Raw genomic sequence first — 22,281 nt, forward strand, 5'->3', positions numbered from 1 at the left:
CATGACAAATAGTCACGTGTTTAAAGTATTATACATATATAATCTATATCATTTTGCTTGCTGTCTTGGGAAAGAGGGAGGTAAGGAAGGAGGGAGAAAAAATTTGGAACAAAAAAATCTTACAAAAATACATAGTGAAAACTATCTTTACATGTTTTTGGAAAAATAAAATGCTATGGAGAAAAAAATTCTGAGCTAATATATTTAGATAAAAAGTTTGTGTATTTCAAAAACAGTTTTTCAATTTGTGATTGCTTCAGTGATAAGGAAAATAATGTGATTTAAAAAATGAAAAACTAATGCAAAAGGCTTTGGATGATAAAATCTTAAATGCTTAAAGAAAAATTATATGTAGGCAAAGCAGTGAGGGCAAGGATTCTGCTTATTAGGTAAACTAGGGCAAACTGCCTAATTTACCTAAGCCTCAGTTTACTCAAATGACAATAATAATATCATTTTTGTCTACTTTATGGGGTTATTGAGGGGATCACATGAAATAATATGATTTGATTCAATTCATTCAAAAGCATTTAAAAAGGATCTATGTGCCAAGTACAGTATGGGAGGCTGGGGAGACAAAGACAAAACAAGAACAGTTCTTGATCTTAAGAAACTTACATAGTATAGGGAGGCAACATGTAAGTAAATACCGACTTTATAGAAGGGGAATATGAACTAATTTGGGGGGATGGAAAAGATCAGTAAAGGTCTTGTGAAAGAGGGAAGAACGGAGGATTGAAGGGAAATAAAGATTCCTAGAAACAGAGATGAGAAGGAAATAAATTGCGGTCAGGAGACTCACAGCCTTTCCAAAGAGAGGTGGGGCATGGAAAACAGCTTGCACTAGAAATGGCAAATGGGCTCATTTAGTTGGTACAGAGCACATGAAGTAAAATGTAAGGTGAAATCAGTTCAGATAGATATGTTGGAACCAGTTTTTGAAAGGCTTTCAATGCCTAATAGGAGTTTGTATATTTTCCCCCCGAATAATTGGAAGTCATTGAAGATTCTAGAGAATAGTAGGGTCAGACTTCTGCTTTAGGAATATTAATTTGGAAATGATGTGGAAAAGACATAAATTAAATGAATAAAAAAAATGAGTACTTATGTGCCAAGCCCTAGGGAAACAAATACAAAAGTGAAGGCAGTCCTTACCTTTAAGGAGCCTACATTCTAATTAGGGAATAGTGGTCAGAAAGAGAGATATTTTGCATTTGAATTACAGAGATGGTGAATAGAATTATAAGGTAATAGATTAATTTACCCTTATTAAAAGCAACATTGATTTGATTATGGCTCTAAAACTGATAGCAGAGTCTGGGGGCGAGGTGTCTAGACAGAAGTTGGCCAAAGGATAAAATAAAGCATGCATGGCCAAAGGTAGTCTGATATAGTGGGTTATATGTGAAGTCCTCTGAGTTCTAATGCTAAAAGGGTTGTCATCCTAGTCATAGCAGTAAACCAACTGGGCATCAAGGTGGCTGGATGAATTGGAGGAGAAAACTTGAGGCTGAGAGACCAGTTAGGAGACCATTTAGAGAAGAGGTAATGAGAGCTAAACAGAAAACGCTTACAAGTGTGTATTGACAGAATTCAGCAACTCCACTTATAACTATTATTATACTCTTCAGAGAGGTTGAGACATTGAGGGTTCAGTTGGGAATACATAATGCAAATATGTAATGGACCCAATGGGGAGGTTGTATGATAGCACTATTAAGCAGTCCCAGAGTAGAAGCACTTATCTATTGGGGAATGGTTTCTGGACTAATCTATTTCCATTTAGTTGTTTATTTATCTTGGATATCAGCCATTACCAAAGATATTCGATATAAAGATTTTCCCCAAGTTGACTATTTTCTATTTTCTCCTAGTTACATTAATTTTGTTCATGCAAAACCCTTCCAACTTAATGTAATTGAAATGATCTGTTTTATGTTTTGTAATTTCATCTAGTTCTTGTTTAGTTAAGAATGCACACTCGAGCCCTAGCTGTGAAACTAACACCACTCCGCCCCCCCCCCCCTGCCCCCACCTCCATTTTCCACATCTGGAAAATGAATCCTAAGGTGGTAGTTTAGTAACTCGCCTTTAATAAAAGAGATAGAATTTGAACCTAGATCCTAACTCTAGACTAGTTTATTATAGCTGATGGATGTCCAATTATTAAGAAGTGGAAAAACCACATGTATTAATGGAATAATATTTTGCTATAAGAAATTGAGAATTGAAGGATTCAAGCAGAATAAAGGCAGAATTTTTTCAAACTCTGTTCTTTTCTTAGAAGGCCTCTATTCCAGGCTAGACCTGACCCAGGCCACAAAGTTTAGGTTTATGGGCTACTAGATGGCGAAGTGGATAGAACACTAGCCCTGAATTCAAATTCAGTCAGATACTTAACACTTACTGACTGTGTGACCTTAAGGAAGTCATTTACTCCCAACTGCCTTGCCCTTCCCCCAAAAAAATAAATTTAGGTTTTATGTTGAAATGTAGGTTATTTAACTTAATAAGTAATAAGTAATAAAACTTAATAAAAAGATTTCTTTAGCCCACTAGCAGGAAAAGGATCTTCAATAAATAATATACATTGAAAACGCCTCAATTTGGTTACTGTGCCTTTGAGTTGTATTTCTTGTCCTGATATATTTAAGTCAAGTTTTAGAGAGACAATCAGTACCTAGTAAGTAAAAATAGCCTAATTTAAATGGAGTGTTTTGCGATTTTGCTTCCACCATCACATGTAAGTATGTCGTATTCATTGCAGGGTACTGGTTTCTTCAAAAGTTCTCTTCTGTTACACTTGCTACTCTCTAAGGTTGGTATCCTATTTCCTTTGTAGAGACACACTTTTTTCTTGTCCTTATAAAGTTCACAAATTAAATGGGAAGACAAAACTATAAAATACTAATTATTTTAGTCCTCTTTCAATCATCTTGACAAATACTCCCAGTAATGCCTTCATGAGCCTTTGCTGGGGGTTACCCATCTCAAATCATGCTCCATCTGCTGCCCCCCAGATGCCCTGATACATCTGGGATCAAACTTCAGCTGTGCTGCTCACTCCCCTCCTAGAAGAATTCAATCGCTGGACAGCTCCATCTCATCAGAGTGCCCTTTCCCCCCTCTTCCTGGTCCCCTCTATGTTTTGTTTTTCCCACTAGAATGTAAGCATCTTAAAAGCAGGGGCTGTCTTTTTTTTTTTTTTTTTTTCTTTGCCTTGTATTTGTATATCCAGCACTTAGCACATAAAAAGCTTAATAAGTGTCTTATCTGTTCTGAAATTTACAAAGACAAGTAAGATGCTGCTTGTGCCATCCGGTGAACTTTATTTATTAATTGAACTAAGTAAAAGAGAGGGGGGGGGCAATGTTGAGGTTGAGAAGGGGGACCCCAAAAGTCCCAGACCGGTGTAGCGAAGTATCTCAAAAGAATTTGCAGGCATGAATTCATCTCCTAGTCAAGGGGCAGAGATTTTATTAAAAGCAAAGTGACGCCAATACTGAGCAGACTGAATTCTAAGAATACAGCAAAGAAAAAGTACCAAGGAAATAACACTTATTGGCTTTCAATCACAGATGTGTTAATTCTATAGCTCAAGGATAGGGCTAGAAAGTAATGTCCAAATAAATTAAGGGGGGTTTTCTTTGTCAAGAAAACCTCACGGGCACAATGAAGTCATAGGAATAGGACACGACTGAGTGACAGAACAAGTGAACCATGAGATAGAAGCAAAGGTGTTTTTGTAAATTACCAAACGCTCAGAAAAAAATAAAGGATGATTCAGCGGTTCGCTGAAGTTCATTCCAAAATAATGATAAAAATAACAAATAATGGGAAATCTGGATTTCTAAAGTTCCTTCCAGTTGTAACATTATTTAGATTCTACGGATTAAGCTTCCAGAAAACAGAAGCTATCTTTGCGCCTTTTAGTATCTCGCGCCCTTAGCCTAGCGCCTGCAGAGTAGGAGCTAAATGATTATTAATGATTATTAAGATACCTACTTACAAAGACTATACAAGGCAGATTAGAATGGTGGGGAAGATCACTTTACCAGCCCAGATTATCCAGTTTCTCATCCTCCAGTTTAAGCAGCAACAGAAAACCTGGCACAGCCTCAGGCGTTTTGTGCTCCTTCCTTCCCCCGGTCAATTTGCATTTGCTTCTCAGTAAAATCCTCCGACACAATAGTGAAAGCGCAACATCCATTATAAAAAAGAAATCAGTCAAGTACGATAACAAACGTGAGTTGACATCATTTCTAGAGCACTGAGGAAGAGGCCCGTAGACCCGAAGCGCTCTGCATCCCCCCCAAAAAAAACAAAACAAAACAAAACAAAAAAACAGCCGCGCACCAATTTAGAGCTCAGCGTCCAAGTTCAACCTTCGTGTTTTTTTAATCCCCTCCAACCACGTGGTTCAGCCTGGCTCATCTTCGCGGTCCCCTCCCCTCGCGGTTTGTGAACGCTTGCCTTTGGCGCCGAACCTTTCCCCTCTCGTAGTCGCTACCACTGGCTTCCGCCCTAGAGGGGGAAACGGACAAGACCAAGCATTCTCATAAATAAAGTCGAAAGTGAATTTTCAAAGGAATGGAAAGTATAAGCAAAACATAATATAAGTTTTCCACGTAGAGTCTGATGGGAGCTAGGCCTGGGTGGGGAATGGCGGAGAAGTCTTCCGGTGTATCTTGTTCTCCCTGCAAGGGTGGCGAAGATGGTTTGATCCAGACCGGGACACCGCCTCCTTGGAGGCCGCCATTTTATTTGGCTGGGGAAAGGATCGGGGTCGTGGGGGAGGGGTCGTATACTGAGCTCACCTGACTGGCGGAGAAGCAGCTGCGGGTCCCGGGAGGGTCTTTCTCCCGGGCCGGGAGCGAGGAATCATGTATATAAAACAGGTGAGCCCGGTGCCGTGCAGTCCCGGAGGAATCAAAACCGCCTCCGCTTCACGCCTCCCCCCTACCTTCTCCCCAGTCCTATGGGGCCCGCTCCTATCTCCCTTGTGGCAGCGGCGGGAGAAGGGAGGCGTCGCCCCCTCTAGTCTCCTGCACCTTCCGCACTCTATTGCCTCGGGCTTCGGAGAGTACCTTTCTCTGGGTCCTAGACCACCGAACGGGTCTGCGGGGTGGGTCAGGAAAATTGCTAGCGGGAAGCGGCATTCTGGCTCCGAGAGTGGGTGGGGGGACCTGGGAGAGACGGGCCGCGTGGGGCCGGGGGAGGGAGAGGGTTAAGTGGGGGCGAGGCAGGGAAGGGAGGAAGCGGGCCATTCTTTCCGACGCTGCCCTGCCCTGGGGGGCCGCGGGCGTGCGTGTGTGGGGGTGTCTGCCTTGCAGGCCGCACTTGACTTTGCCCTTTCCTAACCATAATAATAAACACCCACAATGATGTGCTGCTTCTTCCCCATCCCCTCCTTTCAGCTGATGCGCGCCGCTCCCCTCCCCTTCGCCTTTTTTTGCCTCTAAATGTGGTAGGAACCTAATTAATGTTTTCTGAATTGAACTCCAGGCCTGTCCCGTGGGTGTTACTGATCTCCAGCTGGTGGGCCCATTGGAGTGCTGGAATCCTTGATAAAGTTTAAACAAGTTTTCCCCCCCTTTTTTTTCTGTTATTTTCTTTGGCTCTTTCTCCTAGCATTTTTAGTCTTCTTAAACTTACAGCTAAGATCCCAGAGGGAGCTTTTCCCTATTCCCCTAAATTTTGGTGCCTTACCTTTGTTGATTATATCCAATTTATCTCATTTGTGCCTTGTTATTGCATTGTTTTCATATTTTTACATAGCCATCCATCCTTGGGTGGTCTTTAAGAGACTGAGCTACCTTTTGCTTTTGTTCTTATCCCCAGCACTTAACCTGTCACTTAGTAGATACTTAAATAAGTCCTAGTTGATTGACTTAGCCAGAGCTCTAGTTAAGAAAGACATTCTGGATAGCGAAAACACTGTGACATACTTCCGTATTTATTCCCACTCCCATACGGGATTCTGGACAAATCAGATTATGAGATTGGGAGGAGGATAATGACATGTGAATTACTGTGTTAAGTTTTCCTTTTTAAGAACTTTATTTTTATGTATTTTAATATTTCTATTAGGAAGTAATTTTACATTTTATCACAACTTTTTTTTTTTTTAACGGACAAAAATACCTTCCCCCCATCGAAAAAGAAAAACAATACCTTTGTGTGACAGATTTGCATAGTCGAGCAAAAAAAAAAAAAAATCTCAAATTGACCATGTCCAAAAAGTATGTTTCAATGTTCGTTTTGAGTCCATCTCCTTCAGAAGATGGGTAGCATTTTTTTTATTATGAATATTGTGGAATCATTGTTGGTCCTTGTTGATCAGAATTTGCCTTTACATCGTTGTTAACTATACATGTTTCTCCCTGACATTACTTTCATTAGTTCATCCAAGTCTTTACAGCATAGTCTGAAAATATGTCTTTAGTCATTTTTTAAAGCACAATTTTAGATGTTCCATCAGGCCTTGTCCTGGGCTTTCTCCTCTATCTTCACTGGGTGATCTATGCTCCCATAGATTTAGTTATCAATGCAAATGATTCTTAAATCTATCTATCCTTCCCTCTATCTCTGCTGAAATCTGGAACTGGATGTTCATTAGATATCTTAAACTCAGTCTGTCCAAAATTGAACCCATTCTGTTTCCCCCTCCCCCAACACACATACACATTTTCGCATTACTGCCTAGGACACCATCATCCTTTTAGCCCCCCAGGCTCACATCCTAGGTGACTTCCTCCACTTTTCACAATCTCTCACTTCCTGAATCCTATCTGTGGCCAAGACCTGTTGATTTCATCTTTGCATCATATCTTTACTGTGTCCCCTACTCTCCTTTGATAATTGCCACCACCCAGGTACCAGCCCCCATCACCTCATGCCTGGTCTATTGCAACAGCTTGCCAGTGAGTTTGTTGCCAAAGCCTATCAATTTCACCTTTGTAACATATCTCATATGTCCCCCCATCTCCTCTGATAGTACCACCATCCTGTTACAAGTCCTTATTGCCTTGAAATTGGGCTATTGCAATAGCCTGCTAGTGATTTTCCTAAAGTTCGTATCATTTCCCCTGGAGTAAACTCCAGTGGCTCCCTCAATATCAAATACAAAATATTCTGCTGTTAAGAGTCCTTAATAACCAAGCAAGCACATTCCAATCTCCCGCCTTTCCAGTCTTGTACCTTCTAGCCATGAACTCTTTGATCCAGTGACACTGGTCCCACAAACAAGACACTCCATCTCTCTGCTCTAGTCACTTTTTTCTGGTTGTCTTCCATTCCTGGAATATTTTCCCATCTCACCTCTACCTACTAGCTTTTTTCAGGGCCCCATTTTCTATAGGAAAACTTCCAACACCTTTTAATGTTAGCACCTTTTAGTTATTTCCTATTTATCCATCATGTAGCTTCCTTGTACGTATTTGTTTGCCTGTTGTCTTCCCCCTTTAGTTTGTGAGCTTCCTGGGGGCAGGCACTAGTTTTTGTCTTTTGTCCTCAGACAGCACAGTAATTGACATAATAGGTGTTTCATGTTTATTGACTGTTATGTCTTCCTTAAAAGTCTTTGGGGGTGGGAATGTCTTAGGAGAGTCTTGTTAGGTTTTTAAAGCTAAATTGTTTAAATTTTATAGCCTGATAAACTAAGATGGGAAAGTAAGCATTGTCATTTCTCAGCTAGTGTGGCAACATCTGGGAATCAGGGGCTGAAAAGCAGAATTGTCTTTGATTTTAATGCAAGAGGTACCTTGGTTGTAGTGAGAATTATAGATAATTTTATAGTATTGTCCAAGAGTACATAATAGGCTTAAAATTGTCTTGGAAAAAACGAATAAAGGTGTTTCCGGATGCTATTCCAATGTACATAATTACTTTGAAATAATAGTAATACTATGGAATTACTATTTTAAAAATTTTAATTAGAAATTAGTTATTAGAAAATTAGAGCAGTAGTAGAAATTTACTATGATGAGTTTCTGTAATGGATTTTAAGCTATAGAATTTCTTCATTATCTCCAGAATCTATTCTATTAAATGTGGTCTCATATTTTAGTAAAGTCTTGAACTGAAGCTTCTTCACTATGAAATAGAATTGATCCTGAGTTTTCAGATACTCATGTCTTGCTAGTGAAACATGAACCTTGACAGGTTTCCCAAACTGATAAGATTTTTTTTTTTTTTTTTGAGAAGAGCCCTATCATTCACCATAACCTAGCATTGGGAGAGGCACATTATTATTTTTCAGTTTGTGAGGCAGGGGTGAGAGCTTTCTCTGTGCATTAAGTCCCACACTGATCAATGGTAGATCATGGAGGAATTTAAGTATGGCTAATAAAATGTTACCATCATACTTCAGTACAAAAATATAATTCAATGAAAATAGGTACCAAATTGTCACTAAGATGTCTTTTTAAGAGAGTTGAGGAAAGTGTAACAATTTCTAAATTTAGTTGTTCAGCTAAGGAATTTTTTTCTATGAATGGGGGTGGGGGGGAAGTTAGTATCATTTGCATAATGAACTAGGATAGGGTTTCTTCTTTACCTGAGATTTTGAACTTTTTAAAAGTATATTTTAATAACTATTTCAGCACAATTGATTTCCTTTTAAATATTGTATATTTAATTTTATGCATTCAAAAACATTATTCCAAGAAGAAAATCTCCACACAAAAAAGGAAAAAGCTCCTGAGCAAAGATAAAGGGCAGCTTTTCTTATTTTTTTCCCTTTGGTTCTATAAGCCAGAGATTTACCTGCAGTAACTAGATCCTGTAGTCCAGAGGTGTCAAAAATAGGATCTGCACCACTCTTCCCCTATAGTCCAGAACGTGGCTTGAACCAGAATAAAATCTAATGAGAATTTTTTTAGGGAAATAAATAAAAATAGTACAGCATAGATAACATTACATTTTAAAATTCAAAGTCAATATCTTAGGGATCCTTCTTGTTTTTATTTGAATTTAATATCACTATTGTTAATCAATTTAAAAGATATAAAATGGTGCTTTTTCTTGCTTTAAAAAAATAGATCTGGGGCACCTAGGTGGGACAGCATCCACTCTGAAGTCAGGAGGACCCAAGTTCAAATGTGGCCTCAGACACTTAACACTTACTAGCTATGTGACCTTGATCAAGTCACTTAACTCTAATCTTCTCAGCAAAAAAAAAAAAAAAAAAAAAAAAAATCCTCTTAATTGACACTTGGGTTTAGAAAGAAAAGATTATTTTTATTGGTTCTTAAGGATACCAATAAAAACAAAAACTAAAATGTTATGCTTTTCTGGGCCTTTCTAAATGATGATTTCTTTTTTCTTTACTTTTTTCTTTTTTTTCTTTCTTTTTTCTTTCTTTCTTTTTTTTTTTTTTTTTAAAGAAACTGTCCTTTCTTTTCTAATAACTAATAACTTTTCTTTTTTTTTGGCCTGGAGCTATGATTTCATGTGGTGATTTCTAGTCTTCATGAGGTACCTGAAGGTTCTAAGAGGTTGTGACTTGTGTTGTCATAAATATTCTGGCCTTGATGCCTCACTCATTCCTTAAAATTAAGCATTTTTTAAAAAGTGGGATACTCCCTGTTGGAGATTCAGTTCATTTGTTTTGTTGATTACTTCACTATTTAGTTAAAGTAGTTCATTAAGTCTATGAAAAGTGCAAGTGTCCTGTAGTGCAAAGCACTTTAACTGCTTTAAGCTTCCATTTGTGATTATCAAAAATTTAAACTATCAGTGATTGAGATAAGGACTTTTTAGTAAATGATACTTTTAAACCATTGCTTTCTAAAAGTTATTTTAAAATTGAAAGTTCTTTTCTCCCCTCCCCTCAAGCTAAGGAAGGCATTTAACAAAATAGCACAGTAAGATAAGAAACTATATAGAAAGTTCACTGGGCTTATGAAAACATTCTCCAAATTACACATATAATTGGTAAGAAGAATGCATATGCTGAGGGAGTATGCATAAAAGGGCACCCATATTCCAACTTTTATGTAGATGGAAACTAGGAAACAAGGGGAAAAAATTAAATCTTAAAAATGGATGTCTATATTATATTTTAAATATAACTTTTTTTTTCTATTAGGTTATCATCCAGGGTTTTCGAAGTTATAGAGATCAGACAATTGTAGATCCGTTCAGTTCAAAACACAATGTTATAGGTAAGTGCCTGTTGTTTGAGTGAAGCTTGTGTGTATATTATATTCAATTTATAAATTAAAAGTTTTTTTTCACCTTGTTAGATGAGAAATTATAAAGGAAAGGGGAAAAAAAATCCTTATAGACATCTTCTGTGTTACTTGATTGTCTTCAATGTTATATATGATTGTAGTGATTGAATTTTGGTTGTTTTAAAAGTATATTTGACAAGTATTCTTTTAAGAATAAAATATTCTGAGTATTCATTTATGTTGCTAAAAAATGTGTGGGTGTCCAAAACAATATCAATTTTTTGCCAGCTAACAAGAAACTTTGTTACTGCTGGAATTGAACTAATCAGTCTCACATAGTAAACTTTTCTATGCAGTAATACTATCCATTTGTAAATAATGAATGCATTATAGTTTTGGCTATTTGTAGTTATCGTGCAATTAAAAAAAATATTCTCTAAGGCTAAAGCTATAGATTTTTTTTTGGTTTATGTTGTGATAATTTGGCCAGATTTTTAAAAAAAATGATCAAAGTTTATAGTCTTATTTCATTGCATTTTAATGAACGTCAGTTTTGAGATTTTTTTGACTTATATCAGTGTTGATATGAAAAGGTAACACTAATCAGTGATAAAGTCTTCTGGGTAGCTATAGCTTTGGTTATAGTTAGCCTTTTAATTAGCATTAGTATTATGAATTAAAACTTAAATCAAGTACCTTCGTAAATATTTTCAGCAATTAGGTGGCATATATGTATTAGAGAGCTGAATTTTTATGAAGCAATTCATTTTGAATGCCAACAAATAATTTTAAGTTTTTCCTGGATTAAGGTAAGAACACAGATCAATATTGAAGCAAATTTATCTTTTAAATTGAGATTGAAATATTATTTGTGACAGGTGACAGACAAATCTTTTTGTTTTATTTGTTGATTTTAATGTTATTTGTGTACTTTAAAAAAATTTCTTTTGAATAAAAATTAGAAAATTTATTTAAAAGTCTTTAAATATTTTAAGCAGAATTGTATTTGCTTTAGACTTACTCATTTGTAAATTTTTATTTTTAAAAACTATAGTGGGCAGAAATGGATCCGGGAAAAGTAATTTTTTTTATGGTAAGTATTGACTTTTTTTTTTTTTTTTTGGTCTAGATGTCTTTCAGTCAAATGTAATGTAGTTGTTAGGCTTTGTGTTTATAAGCTAGCTGAAAATGCTTTCTATAGTTAAATAATAGTATCTTCATTTGGGAATTTCTTGCTAAGTTCTTATCCTGGAGTCTGTATTTTTTAATATTTTGATAACTATATTTCATTATAATTGGTTAATTTTGTAATCTTATATATTTTATACTTTGAAAAATATTATTCTGAGAACGGGCCTATGCATTTTACCTGTCTCTGTCAAAGGCATCCATGATACAAAAAAGCCTAAGAACTGCTTGTGTTAGATTCATCAATAGGACCTTTTTTGGATTAAATGTCTAATGCTGTATAGAGAGAATGTTGATCCTGTAGTTAAAATGTCTGAGACTAAATCTACACCCCAAATTTACCAATTTGCTTGATCACAGAAACCCCTCTGAGCCTGCTTGCTCATCTGTGAAAATGGAGATAATATCTATTATACTCTTCTTGCCAATTTCTAGAATTCATATGAACTAATGTGTGTAAAGCATTTTACGAGTTTAAAATGCTTTAGGAAACCAATTATTAGTTATTTCTAGAAAATAGGTTAAAAATAATTTGGGAAAATATCATTTGATACAGTACAATTATATTTATAACTTTATATAAACTTTAATATCATATTTAATACAAATGTACTTTAAATGTGAGGTTGAAAGCTAACTGGTATCACTGATCAAGAAATAGTTCTATATTCTTTTGATAACCTATTTCTATACTGTAGAATTGAATTTATTTTTAAATATTAAATTTATTATTCTAATAAACATTCTTCTAGGAGTATTTTTTCTGATATAATTGTTTTTTATAATTGGTGGATCTAATAATAAAGGAAACATTTTCATATTATGCAAATATATGATTCCTGTTATTTCCAGTTTCTATATCTTGAAATAATGAGAAGTAGCAGGGGATGTCGAAAAGAATTTTAATCTGGAGTCGAAAGATCTAGTTCAAATTCTAATTGTTATTTACTGCCTTTGTGATCTGGGACAAGTCCCCTTACCTCCTTTGGCCCCTGTTTCCATAAAAATGAAAGGATTGAATTAGGTGACTTTAAGAACCCTTCTAGTTCTAAATTTGTGATCCTTTGAACAATTATTTTTCAAAAAACCATGCAAGACACAACCCTCTCTTTTGAAATTACTGTGCTGATGGTCTTATTTATGTGCTTATTATAGCTATTCAGTTTGTACTCAGTGATGAATTTAGTCATCTTCGTCCAGAACAGAGATTGGCTTTGTTACACGTAAGTGAGATTATTTAATTATATTTATATGTGTTTTATATAATCACCTATTCCTGGTGCATAAAATCTTTTGTAAGATTACCATAGTTCTTTCAGTTAATATTGCTATATTATGTTACTATGCAGTTTAGTTTATTTTGTGGAAGCAATAGGACTCATTTGAATATAACGTTTGGAAGAAATTGGGGTATAGCTCCTAAATGATTTTTATAAGAGAAAGTTTCTTATTTTTTATGTTAAGAAGGCCCAACAAGAGGCTAAAAATATGCTCCATGTTCAGTCTGGATTCTGGCAACCTTGTTCCCCCAGACATAATAAATAAATAAATAAAATGATAAGATAGATAATAAATTATTTGAGAGCTTTATGTATTCTAAGCTAAAGTCCTATTACCATGATTGTAGGAATATTAGAGTAATTTGATGGAACTTCTAAAAAGTTATTTCAGTCTGAAAAAGGTATTATTAAATACCTTTTATAAAAAGTATATGTTGGAAAATAACAAAAAAATCTACAAGAAAACATTACATTTATTGTTTTCCTTCATCTTAGGAAGGCACTGGACCTCGAGTCATATCGGCTTTTGTTGAAATCATTTTTGATAATTCAGACAACAGATTACCAGTAAGTTGCCTGTTAAAATTTTTTCAATAATTATACCAAGATTTCATACTTTTAAAATGTCTGTAAGTTAAACACTAACTTTTTCAGAAAAACATATTCAATGGAACTGTTTCTTTTCAAGTTCCAATTTTTGTCTTTCAAAAGTACCTAGATAAAATTAAGTGTTAAAGTTCAAATGATTTATATTATATATGAAGAAATGTGTTAAAAAAAATAGGACCACAAGGATAATAGTCAATAACTAATAAAATTTATTAAGTGCCTATGTTCCAAGCTCTGCTAAGTACTGGGGTTACAAATGAAAAAAGAAATTAACTTACCGCCTAAGGGAGGGAAAAACAATTCCCCAAAGGAAATTGAAAAAAAAAAGGAGCTTGGGGGTGGTGAAAGAAGGTGGAATTGTCATTTAGGGAAGTCCCAAAGTAATACAACCAGCTGAAAAATGAAATGTTTGATAAAGCATATGTATTATCATAAAGTAGCCTCACATATATCAAATACAAAGTAAATATGTTAAGTCCACTTGGGTATTTTAAAATGAATGCAATGAGCCAAACTTAAATGCTTACATGTTGTTTTTGGTTTTATTAGATTGATAAAGAGGAAGTTTCACTTCGTAGAGTCATTGGTGCCAAAAAAGATCAGTATTTTTTAGATAAGAAAATGGTAACGTAAGTAGTTTCCTTTTTCTTCTTTAGCCAATAAAAACAAAGAAAAAAGTTTTCCCCACACACATCTGGTAGTATGCCTACATAATTTTTTCTTAATTTGTATTTATTTAATTGTACTTATTTTCTAAAGGTACAAAAAGTTTTTAAATGTCCTTAAAATATAGTGATAATACTTAATTTGTATTGAACAATCAATTTTTTTTGATTAACTTTCTTTAAGTTACTTAAGAACTGGGATAGTCAGTAGTTTATACTTAGAGGTGAAAATTTTAGGATTATTTGTATGAAAATATATCTGCTTCATGTTTATTGCCAGGAAAAACGATGTGATGAATCTACTTGAGAGTGCTGGATTTTCTCGAAGTAATCCTTATTACATTGTCAAACAAGGAAAGGTAAAGAATAGTTGTATGCTGATACTTAAATACATTTATTGACTTTATTGAGACTTGTACTTTTCTCAAAATCAAATAAATTTTATTGATGATTATTGTTTTTTTACATGATCATCCCTTCTGGATATCCCTTTTACTTCCTCACCAAATAGCCCTCTTTTTAAAATAAAAATAGATAGTGAAGCAAAACCAAGACACACATATTTGTGACTGAAAATATATACCAATTCCATATTCATAATCACCTCCTACTCCTCTACTGCAAAGAGGAATGTGTCATAGTTCTTCTGGGGCTAGTTTCATTTTAGTATTTTTTGTTTTCTTACATTACTTCATTTTCATTATTGTAGTAATTGTATACATTGTTCTGGGTTTATTTTCTTTATTTTTTTCAGTTCATACCAGATTTCCAATTTAAAAAAAAAAAATTCCTCACATTTGCCATTTCTTACAGCAGAATAATATTTCATCACATTTTTATTCCACTAGTTAGCCATTTCCTAATCATTGGGTATCTAATTTGCTTATTATTTATGTTTGGCTGCTGTGAAAGAACTTCTGATCCTTTTGCTTTAAGTCTTAATGTAAAAAAAAAAAATCTCATTTTCTTCTTAGATTTAGAAAGAACTTGTTGGTTCAGTTTTGACTACTTTTTATTATGATGAGAAATTGTTTGCTTCAATAATAAGGCAGGGGTATTGTAAATATTAAGCGGGTTTCTTGGTAGAAAAGTGTTTTTCAGCAAAATCTGTTTTATCACCAATAAGACTTTTGTAAAATTTGAGAAACTTTCTACCTGGAAAAAATATGACTGTTGTAAGGCAATATAATCATATTACCAAAATAAAGCAACAACTCTTTATATTTGTAATTAGGGGAAAACTAATCTAATAAATTAAAAATATTGCTGTCAGAGTACCACAAAATTAAAGTGATAAAAGGGAAAATAAATTCTAGTACCATAAATCTAGCAAGAAAATTGTTTAATCAAGGTAAAACTTTGTTTCCCTTTTGTTCCTCAATAAACTTTGTGAAAGAACGATATATAGTCATTTAACTATTTCTTTAACTTTTTTTTTTTTTTTTTAGATTAACCAGATGGCCACAGCACCTGACTCTCAGAGACTGAAGCTATTGAGAGAAGTGGCTGGTACTCGAGTCTATGATGAACGTAAAGAGGAAAGCATTTCTTTAATGAAAGAAACAGGTAAAATAACTCTGGATTTTTAGCTTTTTCTTTTTAGTTGTGAAGAGTAATTTCTAACCCTAAAGATATATACTGTTTGATAAAAATATCTATAATTTTGTGGAGAAATAATCAATTTGAATGTCTAAAAGACATTGTATACAACATAGTGTACATTAACCCTATCTCCATAGTATGTCAGGATATTTCAGATTTTAGTTCTGTTTTTAGCCAGATGACATATTTGACATAAGCCAACCCATTACATTATTGTTAAAGGGGAAAAAATTCAATCAACAAAAATAAAAATAGAAAGGGGACTTCTAGTTACAATTTCAGCAACAGCTTGATTTTTGAAAAACTCTACTGTGAAAACCAAAGATCTTTTTAAAGACTTTGGATTCAGAGTCCCTTCTAACATACAGTGCATTGTTATGTAATAAATGAATATTGATAAATTATTTGATACATTGAATAGCTACATTTTTACTTAAGGATACTGTGTTGTACTGTACTTACAAATCTGAAAAATGCATTTATTGCTATCAGAAATGAAAATCTTCTTAAAGACAAAAAGTCTCTAAAACAACTTATTGTTGAATGTTCAAAGCATAATAATGCCCTTTAGCTTAGTGGATGTTTTGGCCACAATTGAACTGAGCCAGAAAACGACTTGAAAAATAATGTTTTAATGCCATTTTTAGGGTTTAGTTTTAGGGCTATTTAGGGGCAGCTAGGTGGCACAGTGGATAGAGTACCAGTCCTGAAGTCAGGAGGACATGAGTTCAAATCTGCCCTCACACACTTAGCACTTCCTAGCTGTGTTACCCTGAGCAAGTCACTTAACCCCAGTTGCCTCAAAAAAAAAAAAAAAAAAAAGTGCAATCATAGTTTTAGGGATATTTAGAATGTCCAGTAATTAAATCCAATAAATTAAATCATTATATTCAACATTAAATACATTTCCCATAGACATGATATTTTTATTTCTTAGTTGTGTTTTTGTTAATATAAACATCTTAGGTTATGATCGTGTCAACTCTAACAAAATTGAAAAGAACTGGATTGTGACATCTGTGTTGTATGCAAATTGTAAAGTTAGTTGTGACACACTTCTATAATTAATACTAATTAGCAATAATAATTTAGCACTAGTATTCCATTATAGTATATTGGTGTTTTCATATGAGAAGAAACATTGTTTCTTAACGTGGAGTTTACAGTTCAGTTATTCACCACTTTTGGTTATTAAAGGTTCCAGCATCAATATTTTTAGATATGGGAATGTTTTTTGGTCTCTTTTAAAATAGTGGTTCTATCTAATGTGGTTTATTAAAGCAGAATAGTCTTAAATTTTTTTGATACTTAATGTCAGATGAATGTTCCTTACTCTTAAAATTAAACTCAATTCATGGCATTTTTGAAAAGTACATTTTATCATGTAAAAAAAAATTTTTTTTTTTAAGAGGGCAAACGGGAAAAAATCAATGAATTGTTAAAATATATTGAAGAGAGATTACATACGTTAGAGGAGGAAAAAGAAGAACTTGCACAATATCAAAAATGGGATAAAATGAGACGAGCGCTGGAATATACCATTTATAATCAAGAACTTAATGAAACCCGTGCCAAACTTGATGAGGTAAAAAAAAGTTGTCTTATCTTTTGCACTTAAGATGCAATTCTTTTCATTTTTAGATGAATGTGTACCTTTATAAGCTTTTCTAATTTTGAATGAGTTCATCAGAAAATATTTTTCATTTAATTAAAAGTAAATATCAGGTATTTTGAAATCCAAATTAAAATGAATCCCATATATATGTGGTTATGAAATTGCTTTGCCTCTTTGAGTAGGTTAAGGAACTGTTTCAGTAGTTGGTGGTAGCATCCTCTAAAAAAGCAGAATAGTTTAAAAAAAAAATTAATGGTGCATTTTTGCTCCCATTCTAGAAACTTTTTGGTTAGCTCTGATACTGAATTATTTAGAATATAATATTTTTTAAAAAAATTCATCCACAAATCTAGATCACTTAACTTAGAAATTAAAAAAAAAATTATTATATTTAACCACATTTTCCTTCCATGAATAATATAGCCAGTGGCAACTATGAAAGTATTGAAATTCTTGTGAGATTCTGATATAAGATATTAAATAACGAACTTGATATTATGGAGATGTTCTTGAAAAGTTATATGCAAAAGAATGAGATTATAAATAAATTGGAAGAGCATAGGATAGTTTACCTCTCAGAACTGTGGAAGGGAGAGGAATTTATGACCGAAGAAGAACTAGAGATCACTATTGACCACAAAATAGAAAATTTTGATTATATCAAATTGAAAAGTTTTTGTATAAACAAAACAAATGCAGACAAGATTAGAAGGGAAGCAATAAACCGGGAAAACATTTTTACAGTCAAAGGTTCTGATAAAGGCCTCATTTTCAAAATATACAAAGAATTGACTCTAATTTATAAGAAATCAAACCATTCTCCAATTGATAAATGGTCAAAGGATATGAACAGACAATTCTCAGATGAAGAAATTGAAACTATTTATAGACATATGAAAATATGCTCCAAATCATTATTAATCAGAGAAATGCAAATTAAGACAACTTTGAGATACCACTACACACCTGTCAGATTGGCTAGAGTGACAGGGAAAGATAATATGGAATGTTGGAGGGGATGTGGGAAAACAGGGACACTGATACATTGTTGGTGGAATTGTGAACACATCCAGCCATTCTGGAGAGCAATTTGGAACTATGCTCAAAAAGTGATCAAAGTGTGCATACCCTTTGATCCAGCAGTGTTTCTACTGGGCTTATACCCCAAAGAGATACTAAAAAAGGGAAAGGGACCTGTATGTGCCAAAATGTTTGTGGCAGCTCTGTTTGTAGTGGCTAGAAGCTGGAAAATGAAAGGATGTCCATCAATTGGAGAATGGTTGAGTAAATTGTGGTATATGAACGTTATGGAATATTATTGTTCTGTAAGGAACGACCAGCAGGATGAATACAGAGAGGACTGGCGAGACTTACAGGAACTGATGCTAAGTGAAATGAGCAGAACCAGGAGATCATTATATACCTCAACAATGATACTGTTTTGAGGATGTATTCTGATGGAAGTGGATCTCTTCGATAAAGAGAGCTAATTCAGTTTCAATTGATCAAAGATGGGCAGAAGCAGCTACACCCAAAGAAAGAACACTGGGAGATGAATATAAACTGCTTGCATTTTTGTTTTTCTTCCCGGATTTTTTATACCTTCTGAATTCAATTCTCCCTGTGCAACAAGAAAACTGTTCGGTTCTGCACATGTATATTGTATCCAGAATATACTGTAACCTATTCAATATGTAAAGGATTGCTTGCCATCTGGGAGAGGGGGTGGAGGGAGGGAGGGGAAAAATCGGAACAGAAGTGAACGCAAGGGATAATGTTGTAAAAAATTACCCTGGCATGAGTTCTATCAATAAAAAGTTATTTTAAAAAAATCTTATAAATAATAATAAAAAAACAAAACAAAAAAGAAAAGAAAAGTTATATGCAGAATGTCATAACTAAATAATTTAAAATATAGATGAGAGATTTTGCTATTTAAAAGCCTCTTTTAGGGACAGGTAGATGGCACAGTGAGTGGAATTAGGAGCATCCGAGTTCAAATCTGGCTTCAGATACTAGCTGTCTTGCTTAACTTTGCCTTTGGAGAAAACTTTTTTTTTTAAAAAAGGAAAAACCTTTCTAAGTCAAATAATTATTCATCCTGTTTCCCCTACTTTACCCCAATGTGCCAATATAAATACACATTTTCTTACTTAAGCTTTGCTTAAAGCAATGTATACAAATATTTGGATAATATTGGGAAATAATAGACAAGTATTTAATGCCTGAACTGTGGTAGACTTTCTCTCTCTCTCTCTCTCTCTCTCTCTCTCTCTCTTTTTTTGACATGAACACTAAACAATAATTTGTTTGGGATTCACCAGTATTCCTGTCAGTTTTATTCTTGTTGATCAAAATTAAGTGACATTGAAAAAAAAAAAAGGTGGTCCTCAATAAATATTGCTCTAACTAGTGAAAAAAAATTGATTTTTTCTTAATTTCCTAGAATTTTTTCTGGATGTTCTGAAATCACAAGCATTCAGATTTAGAAGGTAGCTAAGAAACTATCCTATCCAATTTCTATCCTAAAAGTCATATTAAGTGACTTTCTAATTCTAATAGTTACCATTTCTCTGTGGCTTTGCAAGAACTGTGTCTTCATATCCAGAATGTTGTTTTTTTTTTCTCATTTAAATTTTTTTCCCTTTCAAAAAATATATTAGTACATTTTATGGAATAGGCATTCCCATAATATAGTACAATAAAAAAAATTTGTGCATGAAATTGCAAATCCGCTATGCATACCTTTCAATATACAACAAAATTATTGTGTAATTTTTTTTTTTCTTTTTGTAGCCTCTCCCCAACCCTTCTCAGAAATGACTATTATTAAACCCGAATGAGGTGTATGTGTGATGTTAAATTATTCTCTTTTTTATTCCCTGAATTGGGTTTTATGTTTTTGTTATATGTACATTCATTTTTTAATGTATGTCCTTATGAATTCTATTGGAAGAGAAAAATCAGAACAAAAGGGAAAAACCATGAGAAAAAAAATGACAGAAAAAAAAAGTGAATATTAGCATGTTTTGATTTATATTCACAGTTTTTTCTCTGTGGATGTGAATGGTGTTTTCTTTCCAATGTTTACTGGATCACTGACCCACTGAGAAGAACCATGTCTTTTATAGTTGATCATTACACGATCCTGCTGTTGCTGTCTATAATGTATTCCTGGTTCTCATGTTTTGCTCAGCATCAGTTCATGTAAATCTTTCTAGACCTTTCTAAAATCAACCTGTTCATCATTTTTTAAAAAATAGGATGAAAATGTTCCATAACTTTTATATTCTTATTTAGCCATTCCCCAATTAATAGGTATCTACTCATTTTCCAATTTTTTTGTCACCACAAAAAAGCTGCTACAAACATTTTTTGCACATGGTGGGTTCTTTTCCTTCTTCTATGATTTCTTTGGGATGCATATCCCAGTAGTGGTGCTGCTGGATCAAATTTGGGTGTAGTTCCAAATTGCACTCCAGAACTGTTGGATCATTTCACAATTCCACCAACAATGCAGTAGTGGACCAATTTTCCCCACATTCCCTCCAATATTTATCTTATTTTCCTGTCATCTTAGCCGATCTGACAGGTATGAGATAGTACCTCAGATTTGTTTTAATATGTGTTTCTCTAGTCACTATTTTTTCATATGACTATGGATGGCTTTAATTTCTTCATCAAAATATTGTTCATATCCATTGACCATTTATCAATTGGGAAATGATATATATTTTTATACATTTGACTCAGTTCTGTATGTATGAGACCTTTATCATAGTTACTGGCTATTAAAAAAAATTTTTTTCCCCCAAGCAGACAGCTGGGGAATCTTGCCTGCATTGGTTTGGTTTTATTTGTGCAAAATAATAATGTAATCAGAATTACTCATTTTGCATCTTATAAAGTTCTTCAGTACTTTGGTCATAAATTTTTCTTTTCTAAAGATCTGATAAACTATCCTTTGCACTCTGCTTAAATTATGTACCTATTTTTTAACCTTATTTTGATAGGGGGTATGAGATTTAGTCTATGCCGAGTTTCTGAAATGTTATTTTCCAGTTTTCCAAGCAATTTTAGTCAAATTGTGAGTTCTTATCTGTAGTTTTTGAGTTTATCAAATAGTAGGTTACTATTATCGTTGATTGTTGTATCTTGTGTATCTGATCTACCACTCTCAGCCTGCATGAAAAGGTTTAGAAGACTGCTGCTTTATAATAGAGTTTTAAGGTATTGTTCAGGCTATCGTCCTTAGCATTTTTTCCTCCATTAATTCCCTTGATATTCTTGATCTTTTATTTTTCGAGGTGAATTTTGTTATTTTTTTTTAGTTCTATAAAATAATTTTTTGTCAGCTTGATTGGTATGATACTGAATCAGTGGATTAATTTAGGTAGAAAGGTCATTTTTATTATATTGGCTTGGCCTACCTTTGAGCAAATGATGTTTTTCCAGTTGTTTAGATCTGACTTTATTTGTGTGAAAAATGTTTTGTAATTGTATTCATATAGTTCCTGAGTTTGTTTCGGCAGGTAGACACCCAAATATTTTATTTTATGTACAATTGTTTTAAATGGAATTTCTCTTTCTGCCTTTTTCTGCTGGGCTTTGTTAGTAACATATATAAATGCTGATAATTTTTGGATTTATTTTTGTAAAGTTCTCCTATATATCAATTCTTGCTCTGGATGCAAATAGCGTCTTTCTTCACATGTCTTATAATTAATTTGGTAGGATCTTTTATTTACAGCTGTCTGCTAAAAGAGAGACAAGTGGAGAGAAATCCAGACAATTGAGAGATGCTCAACAGGATGCCCGAGATAAGATGGAGGTAAGATTATAGTAAATTGGTCTTTTTGTCAATAAGAGCCCTTTGTATTTGAGTGGGGAAAGAGAATCACTATATCCTTACTGACTAGCAGGCTCTATGCTTATGAATGTAGCTGCAGGGAGTTAAGTCTGAACACATTTAGGGAGGACCTACTATGTACCAAGCATAATGTTCAGCACTAAGGATGCAAAGAAGGGCAAAACCTTTCTCTGCCCCCAGATAATTTTACATTCTAATGGGGAAGACATCTTGAAAACAACTATGTACAAATGATACATACAGGGAAAATTTCAGGGAATCTTAGAGGAAAGGCACT

At 33.9% G+C, this 22,281-nt stretch overlaps 1 protein-coding gene and 1 long non-coding RNA gene across 2 annotated transcripts in view; one reads left to right on the forward strand and one right to left on the reverse strand.

Moving 5' to 3' along the window:
- Positions 1-3,080: 3,080 nt before the first annotated feature.
- LOC127551574 (uncharacterized) lies at positions 3,081-7,378 on the reverse strand. Its single transcript, XR_007951125.1, has 2 exons — positions 4,818-7,378; positions 3,081-4,524 (listed from the first exon to the last, which is right to left on the reverse strand). It is a non-coding gene; the product is annotated as an uncharacterized LOC127551574 (long non-coding RNA).
- Positions 4,698-22,281, forward strand: part of SMC3 (structural maintenance of chromosomes 3) — a 50,762-nt gene continuing 33,178 nt past the window's right edge. The window contains exons 1-10 of the mRNA XM_051981388.1: positions 4,698-4,898; positions 10,091-10,166; positions 11,230-11,268; positions 12,519-12,586; positions 13,139-13,210; positions 13,802-13,881; positions 14,198-14,276; positions 15,366-15,483; positions 16,929-17,104; positions 21,885-21,965. Coding sequence (XP_051837348.1) covers positions 4,884-4,898; positions 10,091-10,166; positions 11,230-11,268; positions 12,519-12,586; positions 13,139-13,210; positions 13,802-13,881; positions 14,198-14,276; positions 15,366-15,483; positions 16,929-17,104; positions 21,885-21,965 — 804 coding nt within the window. The 5' untranslated portion in view covers positions 4,698-4,883. The remainder of the gene's footprint in view (positions 4,899-10,090; positions 10,167-11,229; positions 11,269-12,518; positions 12,587-13,138; positions 13,211-13,801; positions 13,882-14,197; positions 14,277-15,365; positions 15,484-16,928; positions 17,105-21,884; positions 21,966-22,281) is intronic.

The sequence above is a fragment of the Antechinus flavipes genome, chromosome 2, assembly GCF_016432865.1.
Source record: "Antechinus flavipes isolate AdamAnt ecotype Samford, QLD, Australia chromosome 2, AdamAnt_v2, whole genome shotgun sequence".
In the NCBI taxonomy this organism is placed as follows: Eukaryota; Metazoa; Chordata; class Mammalia; order Dasyuromorphia; family Dasyuridae; genus Antechinus; species Antechinus flavipes.